At 39.6% G+C, this 22,233-nt stretch overlaps 1 protein-coding gene across 1 annotated transcript in view; it reads left to right on the top strand.

Annotated features, from left to right (window-relative positions):
• Positions 1-22,233, top strand: part of grb10b (growth factor receptor-bound protein 10b) — a 125,877-nt gene that overhangs the window by 31,677 nt on the left and 71,967 nt on the right. Inside the window, exons 2-3 of the mRNA XM_037676404.1 lie at positions 2,422-2,538; positions 15,343-15,436. Coding sequence (XP_037532332.1) covers positions 2,488-2,538; positions 15,343-15,436 — 145 coding nt within the window. The 5' untranslated portion in view covers positions 2,422-2,487. The remainder of the gene's footprint in view (positions 1-2,421; positions 2,539-15,342; positions 15,437-22,233) is intronic.

Genomic DNA, 22,233 nt, shown 5'->3' on the forward strand with positions numbered 1-22,233 from the left:
TTATTATTATTATTATTATTATTATTATTATTATTATTATTATTATTTCCTCATGTGAGTCTCAGAGGCTGGCAGACAGTCGTCATGGGCACCTGAAATCTATTTTCTGTATGTTCCAGAACTGTTACTGTGACATCTGCAGTGAAACACTGCTCTGACAAAAAAAACATCTGAGACTACAGCTCAGAATGTCCAGTTCTAAAAATCACATCAGTGATAAATAATAATTATTTAAAACAGGTCTGAATCTACTTATGTACTGCAGTGGATCAAATCATGAATGTGGGGGTGGCTGCCAACGGTGGTATAAGTGCAATATGGGTGGACCGTGGAAGCAGGCGATAAAATAATGTGCATGGCCTAGAATGCAATTGTGCATGTTGTGCACACAACAATAGGCTTTGCAGTTCAACAATTGTCTGTTAAAAATGCAACCACGTGACCTAGTGGTCACATATTTTCTTGTAATTTTGAGTCACCGCTTAATTTCCAATAGTGACGGCCCAGTGAGATACTAACACCCCCCTGAGCGAAGGACTATCATTTTGCATTTGTTGCAATGCCAACCCAACAGTTTGAATGAAGTGATGGTGAGAGCAAAAGGACAAACGGGTTTCACTCTTCATGTAAACAGCATTTGGTTAATTGTTAAACTGAAACTGGACCTATTTGCACAGTTTATGTCAGGATATGAGCAATACCTGCATAAAAGCATATTGTTACGTTGTACACTATAGCATACAGTTTTGCTAAACGTTTATCTGGATCTTAACTTTAGCTCACAATAAAGGTCAGTTTTTATTTGGAAAGTTTCTGTCCATACCAACTACTTTTTATCTTTGTTTACTCTTCTGAATGTAACTTAACATGACTTTAAGAGCTTCAATTTCACAACACAGTACGTGTGTTCACATTCCTTTGCCATTAATCTGCAGTTAAACGAGGTTAACACACGTCCATGCAGAAGCTTACAATATGTACAAGCAGAAATGCACACATTGAATGTAAACGCCGTGCGGCCACATGGGCAACCCGCTAACACAAACATGAGATAATCTTAGCTGCAAGTTTGTTTTTAAATACAAACTCAGGGTCATGAACTGTTGTATAAAAGGCCATCACAGTTACGAGCCTGAGCTGCTTGCCTCTAAATATTCCCTGGAGTCTAACTTCAGAGCTGTAGACATGCCCGCGGGGTATTTTGGGTTGTGTTTACAGGTGTTTGTGTCGTAGCAGCAAAGCCGAGAGGTTGGTAGGAAACCCACTTTATGAAATTTATGTGCTGGAAAGTTGTTGGAATTTGTTGATTTTGATCTTTTTCCTCTAAGTAAATCGTTTGTTCCAGTTATGGCAACATCAATCCCATCTCAGTAGATTGTTCAAGCAGTCGGTCTAAACTGAGGGTTTAAATATCATCAGAGGCTTGACATGTTATTCTATAGTTTCCATATGTACATCCTTAAAGTTTCTCTTGTCCCACCCATAACTTCTGACCTATCATTCCATCCATCCATTATCTTGTACTCGCTTCTTCCTTTTTGGGTCACGGGGGTCACTGGTGCCCATATCCAGCCATCACTGTGCGAGAGGCGGGGAACACCCTGGACAGGTCGCACGTCCATCATAGGTACACATGGAGACAACCATTCACTCTCTCACTCACACCTAGTCAAGTTAACTTTATTTATAAAGCACATTTAAAACAGCAGCTGTTACCAAAGTGCTTGGGACAATTTGACCTAGTGACAATTTAGAGTTACCAATCAGCCTAACATGCAAGTTTTTGGTCTGTTAGAGGAAACCGTAGTCCCTGGAGAAAACCCATACATGCACAGAGAGAACATGCACACTCCACCCAGAATGACCCCCCTGGCCGGGATTCAATCCAGCGACCTTCTTGCTGAGAGGCGGCAGCTCTAACAACTGTGCCACGGTGCTGCCCAACTTCTGATTTGCTAAATATAATTTAACAGAACTTTATATTTATGCATCATCACTAGAAAGACTGTGACGTATGCTTTTCATCACCCCAGCATCAAGGTCAGGGTCACAAATTAAGATCAGGGTAAAACAAATTCTTTGCTCGTCTGGACCATAACTTCTGATCTCTTCAAGATAATTTAATGAAACGTACACATTTGTACCACCACTAGACAATTAGCTGTGTAACACCCCCCCCCCCCCACTACTTCAAAGTCAAGGTCACAAATCAAGGTCAAAATTTACACAAGGCCCTTGCTTGTCCGGTCATTTGCTATAGATTTCTATATAATAGTTTGTCGACGAGTGTATAATGGGCTATTTGTGGTTACTCTTGTTAACTTTCTCACGGTGTTGGAAAAACTGTTCATTTAGCAAACTAGCCAAACCTTTCTTTAGTTTTCCAATAATTTCCATTTTCTTTCTTGTTTTAATTCTCAGGTCCATTCTGTACAGAAACTGGTCCAGTCTAAAAACTTCCCTGAAGGATTCAATAGAACTTGAACCATGGCTGTCGCCGGCTGTCCGGATTATTTTCTACATCATCCAAACTATCAGGTAAATGATGATTGTGCTGTCATTTTTCCTTCACTGTTTTTTGGTTCATTTTTATAAATTCAGTAGATGTTGTGTTCAAGTATTGACAATTTTTATCAAAGTTTTAGCCGTTTTAGTATAATCAAGGTCGTATTTAGTGATCCCCAGAATATAAGCAGAACCTGCATGACTGCTAGCATTTTCAAACCCTGAAGAACAACTTCAGGTTCTGTCAAAGTATTTAGTTTGTCTTATTTGTCCATACACCAAGTAATGTGAGCTTTATTAAAGTGCAATTTCTTGGAAGTTTGCTTTATTATATTATAAAATTACATTTTCTGCCTTGTGCAGCAACCCCCATAAAATATAAAACTTTAACGTATAATAGTTGGTCACCAATCAAAGAAGTCTTGTAGATTTGTACAAATTGGTGGGGGTGATGATTCAAATGGCTTCAGACTTTCAATGGTCCAGTGATTCCCAGCTTTTTAAATTGTCCTCCATCACAAAGCATAGATGAGGGAACTGGAAACACCCTCTGACCCTGCATGTTGTGAGCTGAATATCTTGGAACAATAAGTGAGGTAAACCGTCAGAAAACAACTTCTACAAGACAAAGACTTAATCAACAGGACCAACTTCACCCCAGACCAGGTCTGCACCCTGTTGGATCTCTGCCTCTCCACCACTTATTTTAAGTTCAATGACAGTTTTTACAGACAGAAGCACAGCTGTGCCATGAGATCTCCAGTGTCACCCATTGTTGCCAATCTCTACATGGAGGAAGTGGAACAGAGAGCCCTAAACTCCTTTGAGGGAACAACGCCAAGCCATTGGTTCCGATATGTGGATGACACCTGGGTCAAAATCCAAGCCAAGGAAATAGAAACATGCACCAGACACATCACCTCAGTCGATAACAACATCAAGTTCACCAGAGAGGATGCAAACAACAACAAGCTGCCTTTTTTGGACCGTTTGGTTCAGATGGAAAGAGAGGACAGCCTCAACATTGAAGTGTACAGAAAACCAACCCACACAGACCAGTATCTTCTATTTGACTCCCACCATCCACTGGAACACAAACTCTCTGTCATCAGAACTTTTCAGCATCGGGCCGAACGCATCCCCACAAAGACAGAAGGGAAGGAAAAGGAACAGAAACACATTCAAGAAGCTCTTCAAACATGTGGATATCCTAACTGGGCTTTTGTCAAGTCAGCGAGGAAATCTACAAAACACACCAATAAACAGAAAAAGGAGAACAACAGACTTAAAAACATTGTCATCCCTTATGTTGCTGGAGTATCAGAGAAATTCAGAAGTATTTTCAACAAACACAACATCCCAGTACATTTCAAACCCAGCAGGACTCTCAGACAGAGGCTGGTCCACCCTAAGGACAAAACACCCATACACAAACAGAGTGGTGTAGTGTATGCGGTCCAATGCAGCGAGGACTGTCCAGACCTCTATATTGGAGAAACTAAACAGCCTCTTCACAGACGCATGGCTCAACACAGGAAAGCCAGCTCTTCAGGACAAGATTCAGCTGTTCACCTCCACCTCACAGATAAGGGACACTCTTTTGAGGACCAAAATGTGCAAATTTTGGACCGAGAACACAGATGGTTTGAGAGGGGGGTGAAGGACGCAATTTATGTAAAAAGAGAAAAACCGTCTCTTAGGGTGCATTCACACCATCCCTGTTTAGTCCGCTTTAATCAAACTCTAGCTCGTTTTCCTAGAAAGTCCGGTTCGTTTGGGGAGATTTGAATGCACCATCGAACTCTGTCATGGAACAAAAAAGCGAACTCTGGCCCGGGCTAAAACCTAGGTCTCGGTCCGGTAGAAGAGAACTCCAGCGCGGTTCGAGTACAGTATGAATGTAAACAGACCGGCCCCGCTCCACAAGCAAGAAGTGGAGTACACCGCAGGGCAAACAAACACGCATTTCTCTTACCTCATATGGAGCCGTCAGCTGCCTTGTGTGAAAAACAATATTCTCCATGGTCTTCTGCCTCATCTTCTGCTCATGCTGAGCCCATCTTTGAAAAATGACAAAATATAACTCCTAAAACTGCTAAAACTTGATGCCACTCCGTTTTTGTTTTTATTTCCAGAAGAAGTGTCTTCAGAGGTTTTTGTGTTGTTTCTTTCAGTAGTTCTTGGTGCAATGCCCCCACAGGCGAGCAGTGGAACAGGTTGGTTCAACAGGTTGGCTTGACTGCACAGTGCAATGTGAATGCAAACGCACCAGCTTAAATGTAAACAAAATGTTATGAATATTGGTCCCCAACCGAACCGAGTCTACCGGACTATCAGGTGTGAATGCACCCTTAACAGAGGAGGAGGCCTCAGATTTCCACTTTCTTAAACTTATAATGCAACTTTAAGACCGATTCCCAACCAGTTTTCACACCTGATGGGAACAGAGGGGCCTCATCTGTGAATTAGAGTAACAAAGACCTTAAGAAACCCCTACTGTTAAAGTGTTTAGGTGTGAATTGCCAATCTACATGTGTGTGTGTGTCTTATCTCACTCAGCCTTATAACCTGAATCCCTCACTCACTGCTCTTTGAACTGAGAAAGTTCCTTGGATGAGGAGCGAAACGTCTTCTGTTACAAATAAAGTCCAGCTGTTTTTGTATTGAACACTTTTTGAATAAGTGAGGTACCAACTTCCATTTCAGTATGTGGCTATATCTAGGCATAAGAAAGGTCACTATTGAAAATTGGGTTGCCATGTCAAAATCAAAGATGTCTTCCGCCATGTATCTGTCCGCCTAATAACTTGAGCTTGGCCACCCATACTGTTTAGGAAACTGTGTTCTACTTTGTATTAGGTGTGGCACATGGGTGTATCGGTATCGGGTTCTGATGTCAACATAATTTACGTATCTGAATTTTCTGATCCAACCTGCAGAGATTTCCAATCCATGATGCATGTCTGTGTCTGCTGAAACGTCTCCACATGTGATTCCCTGCCAGCTGCTCTGCACGTTGGCTTCAAACTATGGAATAGATTTCCTGAACAGATGCATGTCTCATGAAACCCAGAGTAATAAGGCCCACCTCACATTCAGGAAATCCATGTCATAGTTTGCAGCCAGTTAAAATGTGAGCATTGAGGATCGAGCAGCACTGTGGCTAACGGCTAACCAACTTTTCATCGCAACATGTCCGCTGTGTGGAAGTATTTTACACTAGAAACACTGCAAAGCAAGACAGCAATGTGCAATGTCTGCAGAGCCGCTGTACCAAGAAAGGGAAGCTCTGTCGCGACCTACAATACAACAAACGTAATCAAACATTTGAACCCCCCCCCTCCCCCCAATCCCCCCACCCCCCCAAAAAATACACCACATTAAAGAGCACAAGGATTGTTTAGTCAGGTGGGAGAAAGACGAAAGGAGACGACCGAAGTCACTCCTGGAGTCGTTCCAACAGCAAGGTAAACTTCCGCTGGACAACATGAAAGCTAAAGGGATTACCGAGAAGTTGCTAAACTTCATTGTACTTGATGACCAACCGCTATCAGTTGTAGAAAACAAAGGATTTTGCAGCTTGCTTTAATTCTTGCATCTAAGATAGTTTACCTTCCTAACTTAACCTTATACTTAGCTCAAGTTGCCTTTTTAGACATGCATGCATATATTTGTAAAAATTGTACTTGCCTGTAGAGAGGATATTATTACAGCCTCATATAAAATCAATAATGATGATGATATCGGGATAGGATCGGAAGTAAAAAAAATAAAAATAAAAAAATAAAAGGTGGATCGGTGCATCCCTAGTTTGTATATTTATTAAAAGTAAAATATAGTTAGTAAAGTATAGTGGCCAATGGTGGCCAAGGCCACGATTTGTCACCCTCTGGCTCCACCAGTGCACCCGGTGGTGGATGAAACTGCTCCTTCCACTCGACAGGATCCGTCACTTTGTGCTGCCTCAAACAAGAGAAAAAAAAAGAATCTCTGTTCTTCTCCACAGTGTAATTCCTTCCCTCTTGAACATCTTGCACCAAAAGCATTAAGGTTTACTTTGTTCCCTGTTCAATTACAGTCCAGAAAAACACTCATCTTCAAAACTACAAACATTCATTATTCAAATTAACGGGGACATAAGCATACCGCAGGTTAAACTAACATGGAAACTTCATTCAATCTGAATGAAAGCAATCTGAAATAAAACTTTGCTTTGGGTTTAGAGTACAAAGTATGTCATTAGGTGCATAAATGTTTTTGTTTTGGAGGATTTTTTGCAGCAGGCTGTGCAGCGTTAAAGGTTCTGGTTTGGTTAAGTACCACGAGTCCAGTCAGTAGCCCATCTGTCATCTGCAGCTCATCTGGGTCCAGATCTGTGACATTTGGACTTCATTAGAGAGGAGAGAGAGTCCAGTCCTAATGAAACAGAGTTTAGTTTTTATCTCTGCACCGCAGAGATAGAATTCAAGAATTGGCTTCAGGCCATGTTTGTGTTTCTGTGCAGTTTAGGATCCTGAACATGTTTGTGCATGAGCTGAATCGGGTTAAGTCAGGATATTTTGCAGTCAGAACTCCAAGAGGCTAGACAATGTGTAAAATCTTCTTCTTTTCTTAACAAGGCATGACACGGGTATATGATAAAATCCAACCAAAGAAGCCCACATTGGCACCTTACCTTACGGTATGCTTGTTGAAATAAAGCATTTTGACATTAAACACGTTTAAATTAGGTTCCTGGAAATCTGACAAGCATTTTCTCTTTTTTTTTTTTTTTCAAATGTCAAATGTTTTATTTACTGGAAGACTAAAAGTTATTTTTCTTGAACAGAGTTAGACATTACCTTTTTTTAAAGCTTTGCCAACAGTTTGGGTGGATGCAGGAGCTGCAGTAATGTACACCCTCCTGTGTACACAGACAAACGTGCACTGCTGTCCACGTGCACAGAAACACACTCTGCCAGCTCTTTGCGAAGCGCTCAGCTAAAACAGATGGACCTTGAGTCGCTGAATGAGAAAACCCATTCACTGCGACATTCCAGAGTCCCGGAAGATTTTCTTCCTCTGATAAAACTTCAGCTGTGATGCCAGACAGATTCAAGAGAAGACCGTTCAAACTGAGCCACAAGGATTGTTTATCTACTGATTTTTTTATTTTTATTTTTTTACATTTTATCAAATATACTACGAGATTATTAATGATTATGTGGGAATCAACTGAAACCAGCTGAAAAGGTTTCATCTCCTAACCGTTAATATGAGCTGAATTTGAACAGCTGACATTTGCTGAAAGCAGGAAAATAAAAGGTAAAAGCAGCAGAAACGGCTGAAATGTGGAGAAAAAGCTGAATAAATCCAGAGGGAGGTGGAATAGATTACAAAAAATCTGAAAATGGCAACAACAAAAAAGAAACTGAGAAAGTTAAAAAAGCTGAATTTAGCAGAAAGATGTTGAAGAATCACAAAGGAACAAATTGGCAAAAAATAGCAGAAAAAACAGAAAAAGTAGCTGAAAAGCATCAAAAAAGCTGAATTTAAAAGAACAGAAGAGCAAGAACAAAGAGCACAAAATGATAAACAAAGAGAAGCTGAAAAAAGAACAAAAATGTGAAATTAGCAGAAAGAAGTTGGAAAAAAGCTGAATCAGAACAGAAGCTGAAATGAGCAAAAGGTTTTAGGGACCTCCATTCATTTTCAATGAGAAAAACATGGCAGAAACTGCTAAATATTTAAAAAAGTAAAAATTGTACAAATGCCAAGTCACTGCAGGAATGTTCTAAACGAGCAAGACATTTTGATTTATGAATTACTGAAATAGGTTAAAAACTATGGAATGAGGTTCGTGCTTGAAAAACGTATGGAAGAAAAATGGATCTTAATAGTGAGAATGATTCAGAAACATGCAGTGCTGATAAAAGATTACACAGATATTAAGAAGACACATAAAACCCAGACTACCTTAGATATTACACATTGTGGTACTTTTTACAAATTACAGTACAGTAGTCCCTCGTTTATCGCCGGGGATCCGTACCCTGAAGACCTGCGATAAGTGAAAAACCGCGAAGAAGGAATTGGTAAGTAGTTTATTTAATATATATATATATATATAAAGGTGTTTTAAACCCTTCACACACTCTTGCAATATTCTAAACAGTGTTTCTAAACTAAATGCTCTAAAAAATGAAATAAAAAAAAGCACAGAATGTCATGATTTCGGCTCCCTGCCTCCGCTGCTCTTTGCCACCTGCAAGTTCTCTTGGCCACGCCCACTTCTCCACTCTGCAAGGAGAACAGCTGATCAGCTGCAGCAGGAAGTTTTTCCTGCAGTAAGGGCTGCACAAAGATGCAGCAGGTGCTAAATAATTAAAAATACTTTATTTTAAATAAAATTTCCATGCCGATCATGCGGCTCATCCATTAATCAGCCAGTTGTGTGTCATGTCCAATCTTATATTGAAAAACTACAACAGAGCGAGTCCACAATAAACGTACCACAAAGTAGCGAGGGACTACTGTATTTCATAAAATGTAATTTATGCTGCCAACACTGCAGATATTCATTTTAATATAAAAAAAGAGTTTTTTTTATTAGACTCTTGTTCCCAAAAAGGCAGATGACAACTGTGAGCAGAAACTTGAATGTGTTTTTTTCTAATTGCGTTTTTAGGAGCTACTACCTTAGGATCTGTTGAAAATCTAACTCAAATGAGTTAAAATTTTCTGAATAAAAAACAAAAACGTTTTTGGTTAAATTTCTCTCCAAAGTCATCTATGATTTTTGACATAAAGTCTGCTGTAATTTACATAGTTATCGGATCAATCCCATTGAAAATGACAGCAAACCTTGTCACCCCTAAAGACTGCTGAAAACTTAGTTTAAAGATCAGGAGCCATTCCAACACGTCTTCTTTCTTGTCTTATGAGTCGACATTTGCACCACTTTACTGAATTCAAAAAACGTTCAATACAAAAACAACTGGACTTTATTTGTAACAGAAGATGTTTCACTCCTCATCCGAGGAGTTTTTTCAATTCAAAAAGCTCCTCAGATGAGGAGTGAAACGTCTTGTTACAAATAAAGTCCAGTTGTTTTTGTATTGAACGTTTTTTGAATTCATCATGTTCTGGATGACTGAGAATCTTCACCAGCACACCACTTTACTGGTTTTTATTGTTTATTATTTTCATTCTAAAAATTTTGCATGTTTGCAGTACTTTTATAAATGAAAACGTTCAGCTCATTCAGGAGATGGGTGCTCTGACTTTTTGGCTATCCGTTTAGCTACATTTAGAAATCATCCAACTTTTTATTACTTTTATCTTTTAATAATATTTTAGCTAATTTGGCCTTTTGCTACTTTTTAAGTTTTTGTTATGTTTGTTGTTATGTTTATGTTTTGTTATGTTTATGTTTAGAAAACTGGTAGTCTTTTGCTTTTTTTTTTTTTCCCCCAATTTTTGCCATTGTATAACTCAACAAGCTTTTGGATACTTATTAACTAGTCTTTTGCTACTTCCAACTTTTATCTGTCCTTTTGCAAATTTAAACTTTTGTCTAACCCTTTGCTGTTTTTAGTTAGTGCTTTGCTACTATAGCAATAAGCTAACAATTTTTTTTTTCCAAAAATCCATCCATCCATTATCTTTACCCGCTTCTTTCATTTTGGGTCACGGGGGTCGCCGGTGCCCATGTCCATCAATCACTGTGCGAGAGGCGGGGGACAGTCTCCAGTCCATCACAGGGACACATAGAGACAAACGAGACAATCATTCACACTCTCACCTATGGACAATTTAGAGTTACCAATCAGCCTAACATGCATGTTTTTGGTCTGTGGGAGGAAACTGGAGTACACGGAGAAAACCCACGCATGCACGGAGAGAACATGCAAACTCCACCTAGAAAGGTTTGTGGACCGGGATTTGAACCAGGGACCTGTTCGCTGAGAGGCAGCAGCTCTATCAGTTGCACCACCGTGCTGATTTGCCAAAAATAATAAAATTAATTATATATTTGTGTGTGTGTGTGTGTTGCTTTTTAGTTATTAGCTAGTGTTTTGCTACTTTAGCATTTAGCTAACACTTTTTTTTTGCCAAAAATAGTGTGTGTGTGTCTGTGTGTTGCTTTTAGCTAGTGTTTTGCTACTTTTCGCTTCTAGCTATCCTTACATAACCTAACTTAGCTAAATGTTTGCTGTTTTAGCTAGTGTTTTGCTACTTTAGATTTTTCCTACTTTTTGCTACTTTTATGTTTTTGCAAGTTTCCTTTGCTTCATTAAGCTATCCTGTTTTGTTTTTGCCCGATTTTTAAAAAATATATTTAACGGCTAGCTTTTTATTACTGTTACTTTTTAATGTTTTTCCCAGTGTTTTGCTAATTTAGTTTTTAGCTATTGATTAGCTTTACCTAAAGTTATTTCAGTAAAACAAAAAAAAAATCTGTATCATGTTCCCAAACTTTTCAAAAAGTAAGAAACTTCTCCCTGAAATTGATTACATGTTTTGACATGTTCCCATCTCAGCATTATGCAATTTTGGCAAGTCACAAGAATAAAAGAAGGCTGGATTAAAGATCCTTTTCTTCTAAAACACCAGCTGCTCAGTACCTAGCGTTCCAGAGCCAAGAGTTTGAAGTGTTGTTCTTAACCCATCTCAGCTGCTCCTTTTTAGCAGAAAGCCTCTTGGTGAGTTCAGCTTGGAGCCATTTTCAGGCCCTGGTCTGGTCATAACATTTACCCAGAGTCTGACCCCTCCTGAAGGCAAAACTTTAACACCACCTCCACCTTTTATTTGCAGCTCCACCTCCAGAATCTTGAGTCTGCTCTGTGTTTGGGGTTTAACCTTGTCCCAGACCTTCCCCTGACCCCTTTTAAAGGCTGAACCTTCAGCCCTTAGGCTCCTGTTAAGAGCTCCTTTCATTTTCATCTATATGAAATGACCCCTTTAAGCTCCTTGTCTAAACCTGGACTGCCCTCTGTCCCATTTGGACCCTGTCTGTGTGCTTTTATCTCTGATTGTTAAACACTGTGAGTGTGAGCGAGACGTATGGCATAACAAGCAGTGCACCAGTGTTCACTCTCTCTGAGAGATTTGAATACTGAATGTTTGTAGTTTTGGAAATGAGTGTTTTTCTGGACTGGAAGTGAACAGGAAATGTAAGTAAACCTTAATGTCTTTGGTGCAAGATGGTAGGAGTTGCACTGTACAAGAACTGAGTTGGGTTGTCTTTGGCTGCTCTGTGATGGATCCTGGAGAGTGGAGGTTGACATTTTATCCACCACCAGGAGCAATGGAGGAGCCAGAGGGTGGCTAATGGTGGCCTTGGCCCCAATAAATTAATCTTCAATAACCACTATCTTTTCAAGAAACTGCTTTCTAGTTTTTATTTTGCTTAAATGAATAGTTTCCTCAAATGATTGAGGTGGCTGAGTGTTGTGGATAAAGGAGATTCCCAAACAGACCAAGGTGTAGTTCATCAGATTTATTTACAAAGCTTTGGAGAGCAGTCCAACATTCACAGAACATGTAATTAGGATCGCACTCATCAGTTCTCTCATCCGTGTGAAACCCTGACCTGCTCAAACTCAAACTTCCTGAACCAGACAAGTTAGTTTTATAGAATACCCTCCAGCCCAGGCCCCAGCTCCTTCCCTCCATGTCTGAGCCGTCATCAAAAGGTCCGCTGTAGACATGAAGGATTGGATCCAAGTCAAGGACTCTGCTTGAAGGCACGTCACCATATCATATCAACTCTACTGTAACAATATCATATCAATCAGCCCTTGAGGATATCAAAACAACCAGTTCCTTCTGTTCTTCACTGACTGGTCACTGTAAGAGCGATTACATGGGGCCTTTAATATCACACATCACAAACGAGCTGAAGGACATTGCAGAACGTTCCCACAGGAGACTTATTGATCACGATGAGTGCAAATAATACACAATACACTGACACTGAGGATTTACGGGGCCACTCCTTGGCTCCACCATTGCTCCTGGTGGCGGATAAAATTGCTCCCTCTCCAGGATCCATCACTCTGCGCAGCCTTGGACAAACCAAAACATAAATAAACAAAACTCCCTCCATTCTTCTCCACAGTGTAACTCCTGCTCACTTGGAATATCTTGCACCAACAGCATTAAGGTTTACTTATATTCCCTGTTCAATCCCAGTCCATAAAAACACTTATCTCCAAAACTACAAACATTCACTATTCAAATCCTTCATTGAAGGGGGACTTGACATATTAGAGATGTGGGATACCTACTTTAGCTTTTGTATTAACAAATTACAGCATGAAATGTGAATTCTGCCTTCACCCTAAAAACGTTAAAATCAAACCACTTGGACTTCTATTCTGTAGCTGAAGAGTCTTCTTGTTGTTCTTCTTTGGACTTGCCATGTTCTTAATCTAAACAAGCAATCTTCAAATCCAATCAGTCTGCTCTGCAGTGACTTTAGTTAACTCACAACTTGAACTTTGTCCGACTTCTGGTTCTTTGAATACATCTTAAAAATCGTCGTTGCACTGAAAGCGTCCTGCTTTGAACAGTGAGCTAGAATGTTAGGACAGTGAAGCAGGGCAAAATACTACTGATAACTCAAATGGCAATAGATTTTGTTCTGTGGCTTTATAAACGAGATGCAGTAGAAAATATCCACAGAACAAAAACAGAACGGCTCAATGAGAGCTGGACTCAACATAATTTCATCACTGCAGCCCGATTTCTCTGAAAGCCATAAAACTTGCAGCTATTATTAAAAAAAATGGGGGGAATACCAACTTGCAGTGGGAAGAACAAGAATTAAAAAGCTTGTGTAATAAAATCCAAATTGCCTGTGTTGTCTGTCACTGCTCTAAATGGAGCAGAACCAGAACCCGCAGCTGCTTCTATTACAGCATCAGAGGAGGTCCGACTCAGCCGAGATGTTTTCCTGAACACAGGAGTACACCCCAGAACTTTCTGTTCCCACTTCGGATGTACGGGACAACAGTTAGCCAACACACACACACACACACACACACACACACACACACACACACACACACACACACACACACACACACACACACACACACACACACACACGCACCTCCCCCCACCACACACTAATTTTTCATCTTCAGTAGTTGTGGGTGCCAGAAACGATTCATTGTGAAATCTGTTTGTTTTATTTTTCTTAAGTCGTATCTTTCTGATGAAAAATGTTGAAAGTGAGTAAAGGGTTTAAACACACTGTGCGGTTCTGTGATTACTTCGCTGTTTGGACCCGATACACATACAATCTATGTCCAATCACAGGAATGTACTGGCCCTTTGTGTAATCTGTGGAGCTCAACTTGTGTTAAACTGTAGCAATAGTCGTAGTTCTGATTGTTTTTAAGTTTTGACTTTTTGTCTAAAACACATTTCATTTATTTATTTATTCATTTTTTTTTCAGATTTATCATAATTTCCGCTGTGCATGTTGCACCACCATAAAAGTCGTATCAGTCCAAATATGTCTAAAAAAATGGAAAAATACAAATATGTTGTTTCGCTGTATACGTCGCAACTATCATGCGTCCCCGCTGACACGTCGCGTTTGTTACACGTCACCGCTGGCAACTTGGAAATGTGGGCCGGTGTTGTGCCAAAAATCGATATGCTGCCAAATGGCAGATGCAGGAGCGTGCACGGGAGGACTTTAACAAGAATTTAACAAGATTAACACTTAAAAACAATTATTTGTTTGCTTGAAATCATAGTAAAGGTGTCTCAGTTTACCTTTTGCTTAATAAATGCACTTTGACGGTCCAGTCAGCTGCATTTCAAAACCCGATTTGCGGAATCGTCGAGCACACACAGAAGGACGAGCCTCCCATTTCTTTGCAATTTAACAAGATAAACATTAAAAACAATTATTTGTTTGCTTGACTTTATAGTAAAGGTGTGTTTCAGTCTAACGTTTGCTTAATAAAAGGACTTTAACAGTCAAATCAGCTGCATTTGAAAAGTATTCGCTGCCTCGGTGCTCTAGGAGCGCCCAGAGGGAGGGGAAAAAAAGGAAGGAGGAACGCCGCTCGTTTCTTCGTAATTCAACAAGAAAAGCACCTAAAACAATTATTTGTTTGCTCAAAATGATAGCAAAGGTGTGTCTGTTGATCGTTTACTTAATAAATGCACTTTAATGGCCAAATTAGCTGCATTTCGCCGGGGCGGTGCAGTGAAATGAAGCTCCAAGCAGCGAGCAGAACGAATGTGGCAATTCAGTTCTGTCATTAAAAGCTGGTGAAGATTCTGTCATCCAGGACATGGTCAATTCAAAAAAGTTCAAGACAAAAACAATAAAGTTTAAAGTATAATAAATAAAGTCCAGTTGTTTTTGTCTGGAACTTTGTTTTAATTTGTCATTATAGCTACGTTTACCTATTACACGATACAACGGCATTCCATACTTCTATTACTACTCTGCTCCCATCAAGAGGCTGAAAATGGTACTCTTCTTCTTTTCAGTCAGAATGAATGAAAACAGTCATATCTCAGCCAAAAATTGGTTTATAAATATGGGAAAAAAATATGCAAGTACGTCGCTTCGGCCTATAGGTTGCAGGGCATGCAAATTATGCAAAAATCCACAACTTGTACAGCAAACTTACGGTAGTTCCAAATGTGACGTGACAGAGGTCACGTTGAAATTTTCACACAAAATAATCTTTATTTTTATTTTTTATATATAGTTATCATTTCAGCCACTATTAGCAGTGTATTTGCTTTTTGCTGCTGTAAAAAAAAAGTTTCTAGAAGCTTGACAAGTGTTTTTTTTTGTTGTTGTTGTTTTTATCTCAGCAGGACAACATAGACTGCTCCTCCAATCACAGACAGCCGGACCTCATTCGTCCAAACTTCCAGCAGTCACCGAATCAGAGTTCTCCGAACCATCAAGGTTTGTCTACAGCTAGTACAAATGTTTATTTTTAAGCAGTTGCTGTGATAGTTTTGCATTTTTTTGGACCCAGTATATTTTCTTTATATCTACATTATATGGTTCTCAATGCCAAAATTTGCCATTTTTTTGTGTAGAATTTTTTTTGTTGTGCATCTATGATAAGAAACCCCCAGTACGCATTATTCAATACCAAACGTCTACCATCTAATTCCTAATAAGTTAGCAAAATCAGTAGTCGTGTTTTGTTGCCAACAATTATGAGTTGTTTGTTTACATCCAAACATGAATATTTCACTTCAGAGAGTCTCAACAGATATTGTCGGTAGTACTCTCCATATGTAAACAGAGTCAGAGAGAGAACCAGAAAGTCAGTGACACCAGGTCCAAAGTGGAAAAATTCTTGTTTCTTCTGAAAAGAAACGATGACTAAAGGCTCATTTAAACTCATTGAGAAGGTTCACTGTCGTGTCTCTGATGTGGGTGCATGACGGAAATTGTGTACATTTCCTCTCTTTCCACCCGCGGACTGAGCGTAGTCTCCCGTCACAACTAGTTTCTTATGTGTGATTTGTCAGCACTTTTTGTCCGTGCCTGTTTATGTAAAGTGGCTGCAGTCTGCTGAGCTCTGAAGGCAGCATCTGCTGTGGAGCTACTGGCTGTATATAAATATAAATTATTTTAAAAAGTCACAATTTATAAAGATCTTAAAATAACTCATGGAGAGAAATTGGACAGTTTTGTGCACACAGGAGACGGCTACAAGACTTGAACAGGCATGACCAGCAGGTAGTGCACCTTCCCTGGGCAGCGTAGGGACACATTCCTGCACCATCTGTTGGGAATAGTGGTGCTCTTTGCAACAAATTACCAAATTAATTCAACCTTTATTTAGACAGGTAAATCCCATTGAGCCTCGAGGACTCATTTACAAGAGATACCTGATTTCAACAAAGACTGATGCCAACAATGGACAACGGCAACAAAAATAGACAGTTATAAAAATGGCATACAGATTTTTTTTTTTTTTACAAATAAGATGGCTAAAAGAGTAACAAAAACAGCTACATTATAAGGCGAATGTAGAAAACTAAAAACAGGAACATGTCTGCATTGGTCCTTGCCAGGAGTCCAACAGATTTATAAAGCCACTTAAGAGAGGTCAAGGTCGAGAGCTTCAGGTCTTTATTCATAAATAAATAAATATCCTCGGTTAACTACAGAAATATTAGATTTTCTTCCTCCAACTCCTCCATTATCAGCTGAAACTAAACATCCACTCTGAAAACCGCACAGTCTGTGCTGGATCTGATTGCATGTGACGTGTGTTGCAGTGAGAGGAGCCTCATACCAGGATTTCTCCCCTGCAATTTATTTTTGAGTATAAAATATCAGAGAAAAAGGTCCTCAAAAACGTCAGTGATGACCAATGTGTTAACATCGTGAAGTATAACTAAGCCTTAAAAGCTAAAAGAATGAGAACGGACAAATACAGAGGGATTTGGAGGGAGGTAACGAGTGTTAAAACAAAAATTGGTACTCAGATTATTTGCAAATGAACTGTGTTGAGACCGGTAATCTATGATGCCTAAGGCCACCATATGCCACCCCCTGGTTCCCATTGCAAATGGCGGTCAAAAACTACATTCACTATTCAAATCCCTCCGTGATGGGGACATAGGCATACCGCTTGTTTAGATGGAAACACAAGTGAAGAATATTTGCTGTTTTCTAAAGCCACTTTTGCAAAGTCCCTCATGAATTAAAGTCACATTAACCCCCAAACAATCATTTAGAAGTTGTTTTAGAAGCATAAAAAGAAAATAAAAAAATGCTGAAACATCTCATATTTTGTTAGCCAACTTGTTTACCTTCATACGAGAAGGATGTGGCCATAGATTGTTTTGGTTCTTCATCCTCCACTGCTGTGCCAGGGGTGGACTGAGGACCGGGATCTATATTTGGGTTTCTTTCACCGTAAACATTCAGCTGTTCAAAGTGTGGTCCGCCTGGACACAGGGTGCCAGTATAATTACTCAGTCCACCTAATTGTGCCAAACGGAGTTCATCCATGACAATCGGAGCATGAGATTTAAGCACAATATTGGCTCAGCGTGAGCAGTGGCAGGGGTGGGGAGTCTGAGGACTCGAGCGGTGAGTGAGAACGCTCCACCGTGGCATGAGGAGTAACTGGAGCAGAAATGACATTGTCATTTTTTAGGATGGGACAGAACAGAGGGAACAGAGCCAGTGGAATACACAGTATTTTTGTTTACAAGATGTTCCAGTTGAAGTCTTGTTTTGTTTCTTTGTGCTCTGGGGTCTCTTTACAGTAGATTGTGCCAGGTGTGTCTCATAGGCCTTATTATATATTTTACATCGATCTTCTGTGGCTTTAAATATTAGTGACAATTGGAGGATAACTTTTTTTTTTTTTCATTCAATCTTTATTTATACAGATGTGTCACATTGAGCCTCGGAAGACTCATTTACAAGTGAGACCTGTTTATGTTGAGATGTTTTTATAGAGGCTGATACAAAACCAGAGCAGATGATTATCTAAATTATTATTTTTTACTCATAAATATAAGCACTTATTATTCAAATGGAAATTGTAATAGATTTTAACAGAAGGGATTGCTGTGATTCAGTGATATGGCTCAATGACACGTTCTTTGTTGTGGTAGTTTATTTAGGGCTCACTCTGAAAATGTGCATTATAGTCACTTATTTTTTCTTCTAAAAGTAACATTTTCTATAAAACCAAATAAAAATAAAATCCTTCAATCGGTCCATCCATCCATTTATCATCTTCCGCTTGTTCCAAAGTCTGTTTAAATAAAGGTTGAAAAAAGTTGTGGGGCAGCAGCTTGAGCAGGGAGCATCTCTTTCCACAACCACCTCTTCCAGCTCTTCTAGGATTCCAAGGCGTTCTCAGACCAACCGAGAGACACAGTCTCTCCAGCATGTCCTGGGTCTTCCCCAGGGTCTTCTCCCAATCAGAGGAGCACCTCACTAGGGAGGTGCCCTGTAAGCATCCTTGCCAGATGCCCGAACCACCTCAACTGGCTTCTCTCGACGTGGAGGAGCAGCGGTTCTACTCAAGAGTCTCTCCCTGATAACTGAACTTCTCACCCTATCTCTTAAGGGAGAGTCCAGCTACCCTGCGGATGAAACTCATTTTGTCCACCTGTATCCACGTTCTCGTTCTTCCTGTCACTACCCAGAGTTTGTGGCCATAGGTGAGGGTAGGAACAAAGACCGAACAGCTCAGCTCCATCTTCACCATAACGGACCGGCACAGAGTCTGCAATACTGCAGACGCTACACCAATACGTCTGTAAATCTCATGCTCCATTCTTCCCGCACTCGTGAACAAAACCCCGAGATCTAACCAGACTGTCCATAAATGTTATGAACAGAACTGGTGGCCACAGTCGGCCCTGACGGAGTCCAACTCCCACCATGAAGGGGTTTGACGTACTACCAGCAATGCCAGCCAAACTAATTTTAGTCGAACATTTAATTTCCTTACCATATTTCTTTGTGAATAAAAATGTGTTTGAGATTTGGAAAGCACTGCGTTTTACTTTTATATACTGTACATTTTAACAAAGTTCAGTATTGGAGCTGTAATATGGCAACTGTGTTTACTTTCAATACTTTTAAAAATCCTTTTGCTCCTAAATGCAAGACTTTAGATCTGAATGAGACATTTTATCATGATAGTTGGTATAAACACGTTTATATAATTGAGATAAATGTATCTGTATGTGAAGACCGGTTGTTTTATTGGCTGCTCTTTCAGAATGTGATGTACCGCCTTATCTCTTTGGGAACTGATAGTTCCTCACTGACCCATTAATGATGTCACCGTGTTGCAAACATTTTTGAAATTGTTTTGGAGGAATGATAAACCCATGATGCAGTGAATGCAGGACTGAGAGAGACCCCAGCAGAGCCTTGCTGGAATTGTTTTGTCATTTTTCTAGCAGAACGTGACAAAGATCTTAGTGAGGGCGTCTGATAGTTGTGCAGCTACCGAGAAATAAAAAGCATCAGTCTTTGCAACAAATCAATAATCTGGTGCTGAAAGTGTTAACAATGCATGATTTGCACAAGCTTTCATTTACAAACACAAAGTCTTATTTTAGCCAGTTTCAAAGGATAACATTAATATAAAATGGCAACTTTTTTTAACACACAGATGTTTAGATTTACTGTAACTGGGCTGCTTTTATACAGTATTTCTCTTGTATTTTAAAGATTTATGTGTTCAGTCATGCATTCATTCAGCAGTTTTCTCCCACTCATACACAGCAGGGGTGTGTGAGGATTTTACTATCTTGCTCAGAAACACTTTGACCTTTGACCTGGGGGAGGTGAGGACTGAACCACTGACCTCCTAAATTCACTTGTCAAGGCACAGATTTAAACTCCGACTTTGTTGCTCATAAAGAAACATCGGGCTCTAGTCAGCAGTGACTGCAGAGTAAGTATGCTATGCTATTTGCTTTCTAGTTTTTATATTGCTTAAAAGTATAATGTAGTTTCCTCAAATTATTGGGGTGGCTGAAGATTAATCTGTGATGGCCATGGCCACCATTGGCCACCCCTTGGTTTCACCATTGCACACAATGGCACCCTCCACTCTCCATGATGCGTCACTCTGCACTATCTCAGACAAGCAAAAAATTAAACGATAACTACCAGACAAACAACAACAACAAACCCCAACTACATCTGTTCTTCTACAGTGCAACTTCTACCCCACTTAAATATTTTGCACAAAGGTATATAGGTTTACTGTTTTTTTCATTCAACCTTTATTTAGACAGGTTAATCCCATTGATCCTCGGGGACTCATTTACAAGAGAGACCTGAATTTAACAGAGTGATGACAACAGTGAGTATCAACGACAACAATAGACAGTCACAAAAGAGGCATACAATATATATATACATTTTATATATATATATATATGTATATATATATATATATATATTAAAAATATATATATTAAAAATATATATATATTTATTTATTTTTTTTGTGCATTTTCTGTTCAATTCCAGTCCAGAAAAACTCTCTTCTCCAAAACTACAAACATTCACTAATCAAATCTTTTAGTGATGGGGAACATTGGCATACTGTACTGCTTGTTATGAACAAATGACATCTTACCTGCTGTGGATACCTGAATGACTGCAGTTTGAAGACATAGTGTTTATTTCTGACCAAAGAAGATTGCTACATCTTAAAACAACAAGTTAAAACTTTTAAAGTGGTTCACATGAAAACTTCTTTACAAACCTTGTAACGGTTGTCAGTTTCACGTTCCACCGATATTCTGGTGAAAAGCCTTATTTTCCTCCTGGAGGTACCCGAGCTGCACCAGAAGTGCTACAGCAACCTGCTGCTGCTGTTTTTTTTGTGTGATTTAAAACATAAACAAACAAATAAACAAAAAGCATCACGGGTCATTTTTGCTGCATGACCCACCTTCTCTTGAGATTCAGTTCATGGCCAGATGTTCTGACATTTTCCTTTAGAATTCTCTGATATAATTCAGAATTCATTGTTCCATCAATGGTGGCAAGCCGTCCTGGCTCACATGCAGCAAAACAGACCCAAACCATGATACGACCACCACCATGTTTCACACATGGGATAAGGTTCTTATGCAGGAATGCAGTGTTGTCTTTCCTCCAAACAAAACACTTTTCATTTAAACCAACAAGTTTTATTTTGGTCTCATCCGTCCACAAAACATTCTTCCAACAGTCTTCTGGCTTGTCCTCATGATCTTTATCAAACTGCAGATGAGCAGCAATGTTCATTTTGGAGAGCAGTGGTTTTCTCCTTACAACCCTGCCATGCACACCATTGTTGTTCAGTGTTCTCCTGATGGTGGACTCATGAACATTGACATCAGTCAATGTGAGAGACCTTCAATTTCTTAGAAGTTACCTTGGGGTCCTTTGTGACCTCGCCCACTGTTCCACTCCTTGCTCTTGGAGTGATCGAAGTTGGTCCACCACTCCTGGGGAGGGAAACCAATGGTCTTGAATTTCCTCCATTTCTGTCTGACCGTGAATTGGTGGAGTCAAAACTGTTTAGAGAAACTCTTTAGAGATGGTTTTGTAACCTTTTCCAGCCTGAGGAGCATCAACAACTCTCTTTCTGATGTTCTCAGAAATCTCCTTTGTCCCTGCCATGATCCACTTCCACAAACATGTTGTGAAGATCAGACTTTGATAGATCCTGTTCTTTAAATCAGATATTGTGCCCACTCACACCTGATCATCATCCCATAGATTGAAAACACCTGACTCTAATTAAGTGCTAATCCTAGAGGGTCACATATTTTTGTTACTCACAAATATGTAACTTTTGATAAATTTCCTCAATAAAATAAATAAATAAATAAATAAGCAAGTAAAATATTTTTGTCTCATTTGTTTAACTGGGTTCTCTTTTTCTACTTTTAGGACTTGTGTGAAAATCTGATGTTTTAGGTCATATTTATGCAGAAATATAGAAATTTTTAAAGGGTTCACAAACTTTCAAGCGTCACTGTAGAAGTCTGGATCACATAATCTAAAGTGTGTGTTTGGACTGTTTTGGCTATAACTTATGAGCTAAAGGCTGTATTTTAAACATATTTCTGCCTTGCTCTGTTTTTTGCTCATGTTTGTCTCCACCCCCCCACCGCCCCGCCCCGCCATATTTCCCTCTGACCCAGTCCTACTCTCCGCCCCAATCAGATGCTTGGTCCTGGGTGGGTGTGTCCGCT

The sequence above is a fragment of the Nematolebias whitei genome, chromosome 5 (genome assembly GCF_014905685.2).
Source record: "Nematolebias whitei isolate Nwh7 chromosome 5, NemWhi1, whole genome shotgun sequence".
Taxonomy (NCBI): domain Eukaryota; kingdom Metazoa; phylum Chordata; class Actinopteri; order Cyprinodontiformes; family Rivulidae; genus Nematolebias; species Nematolebias whitei.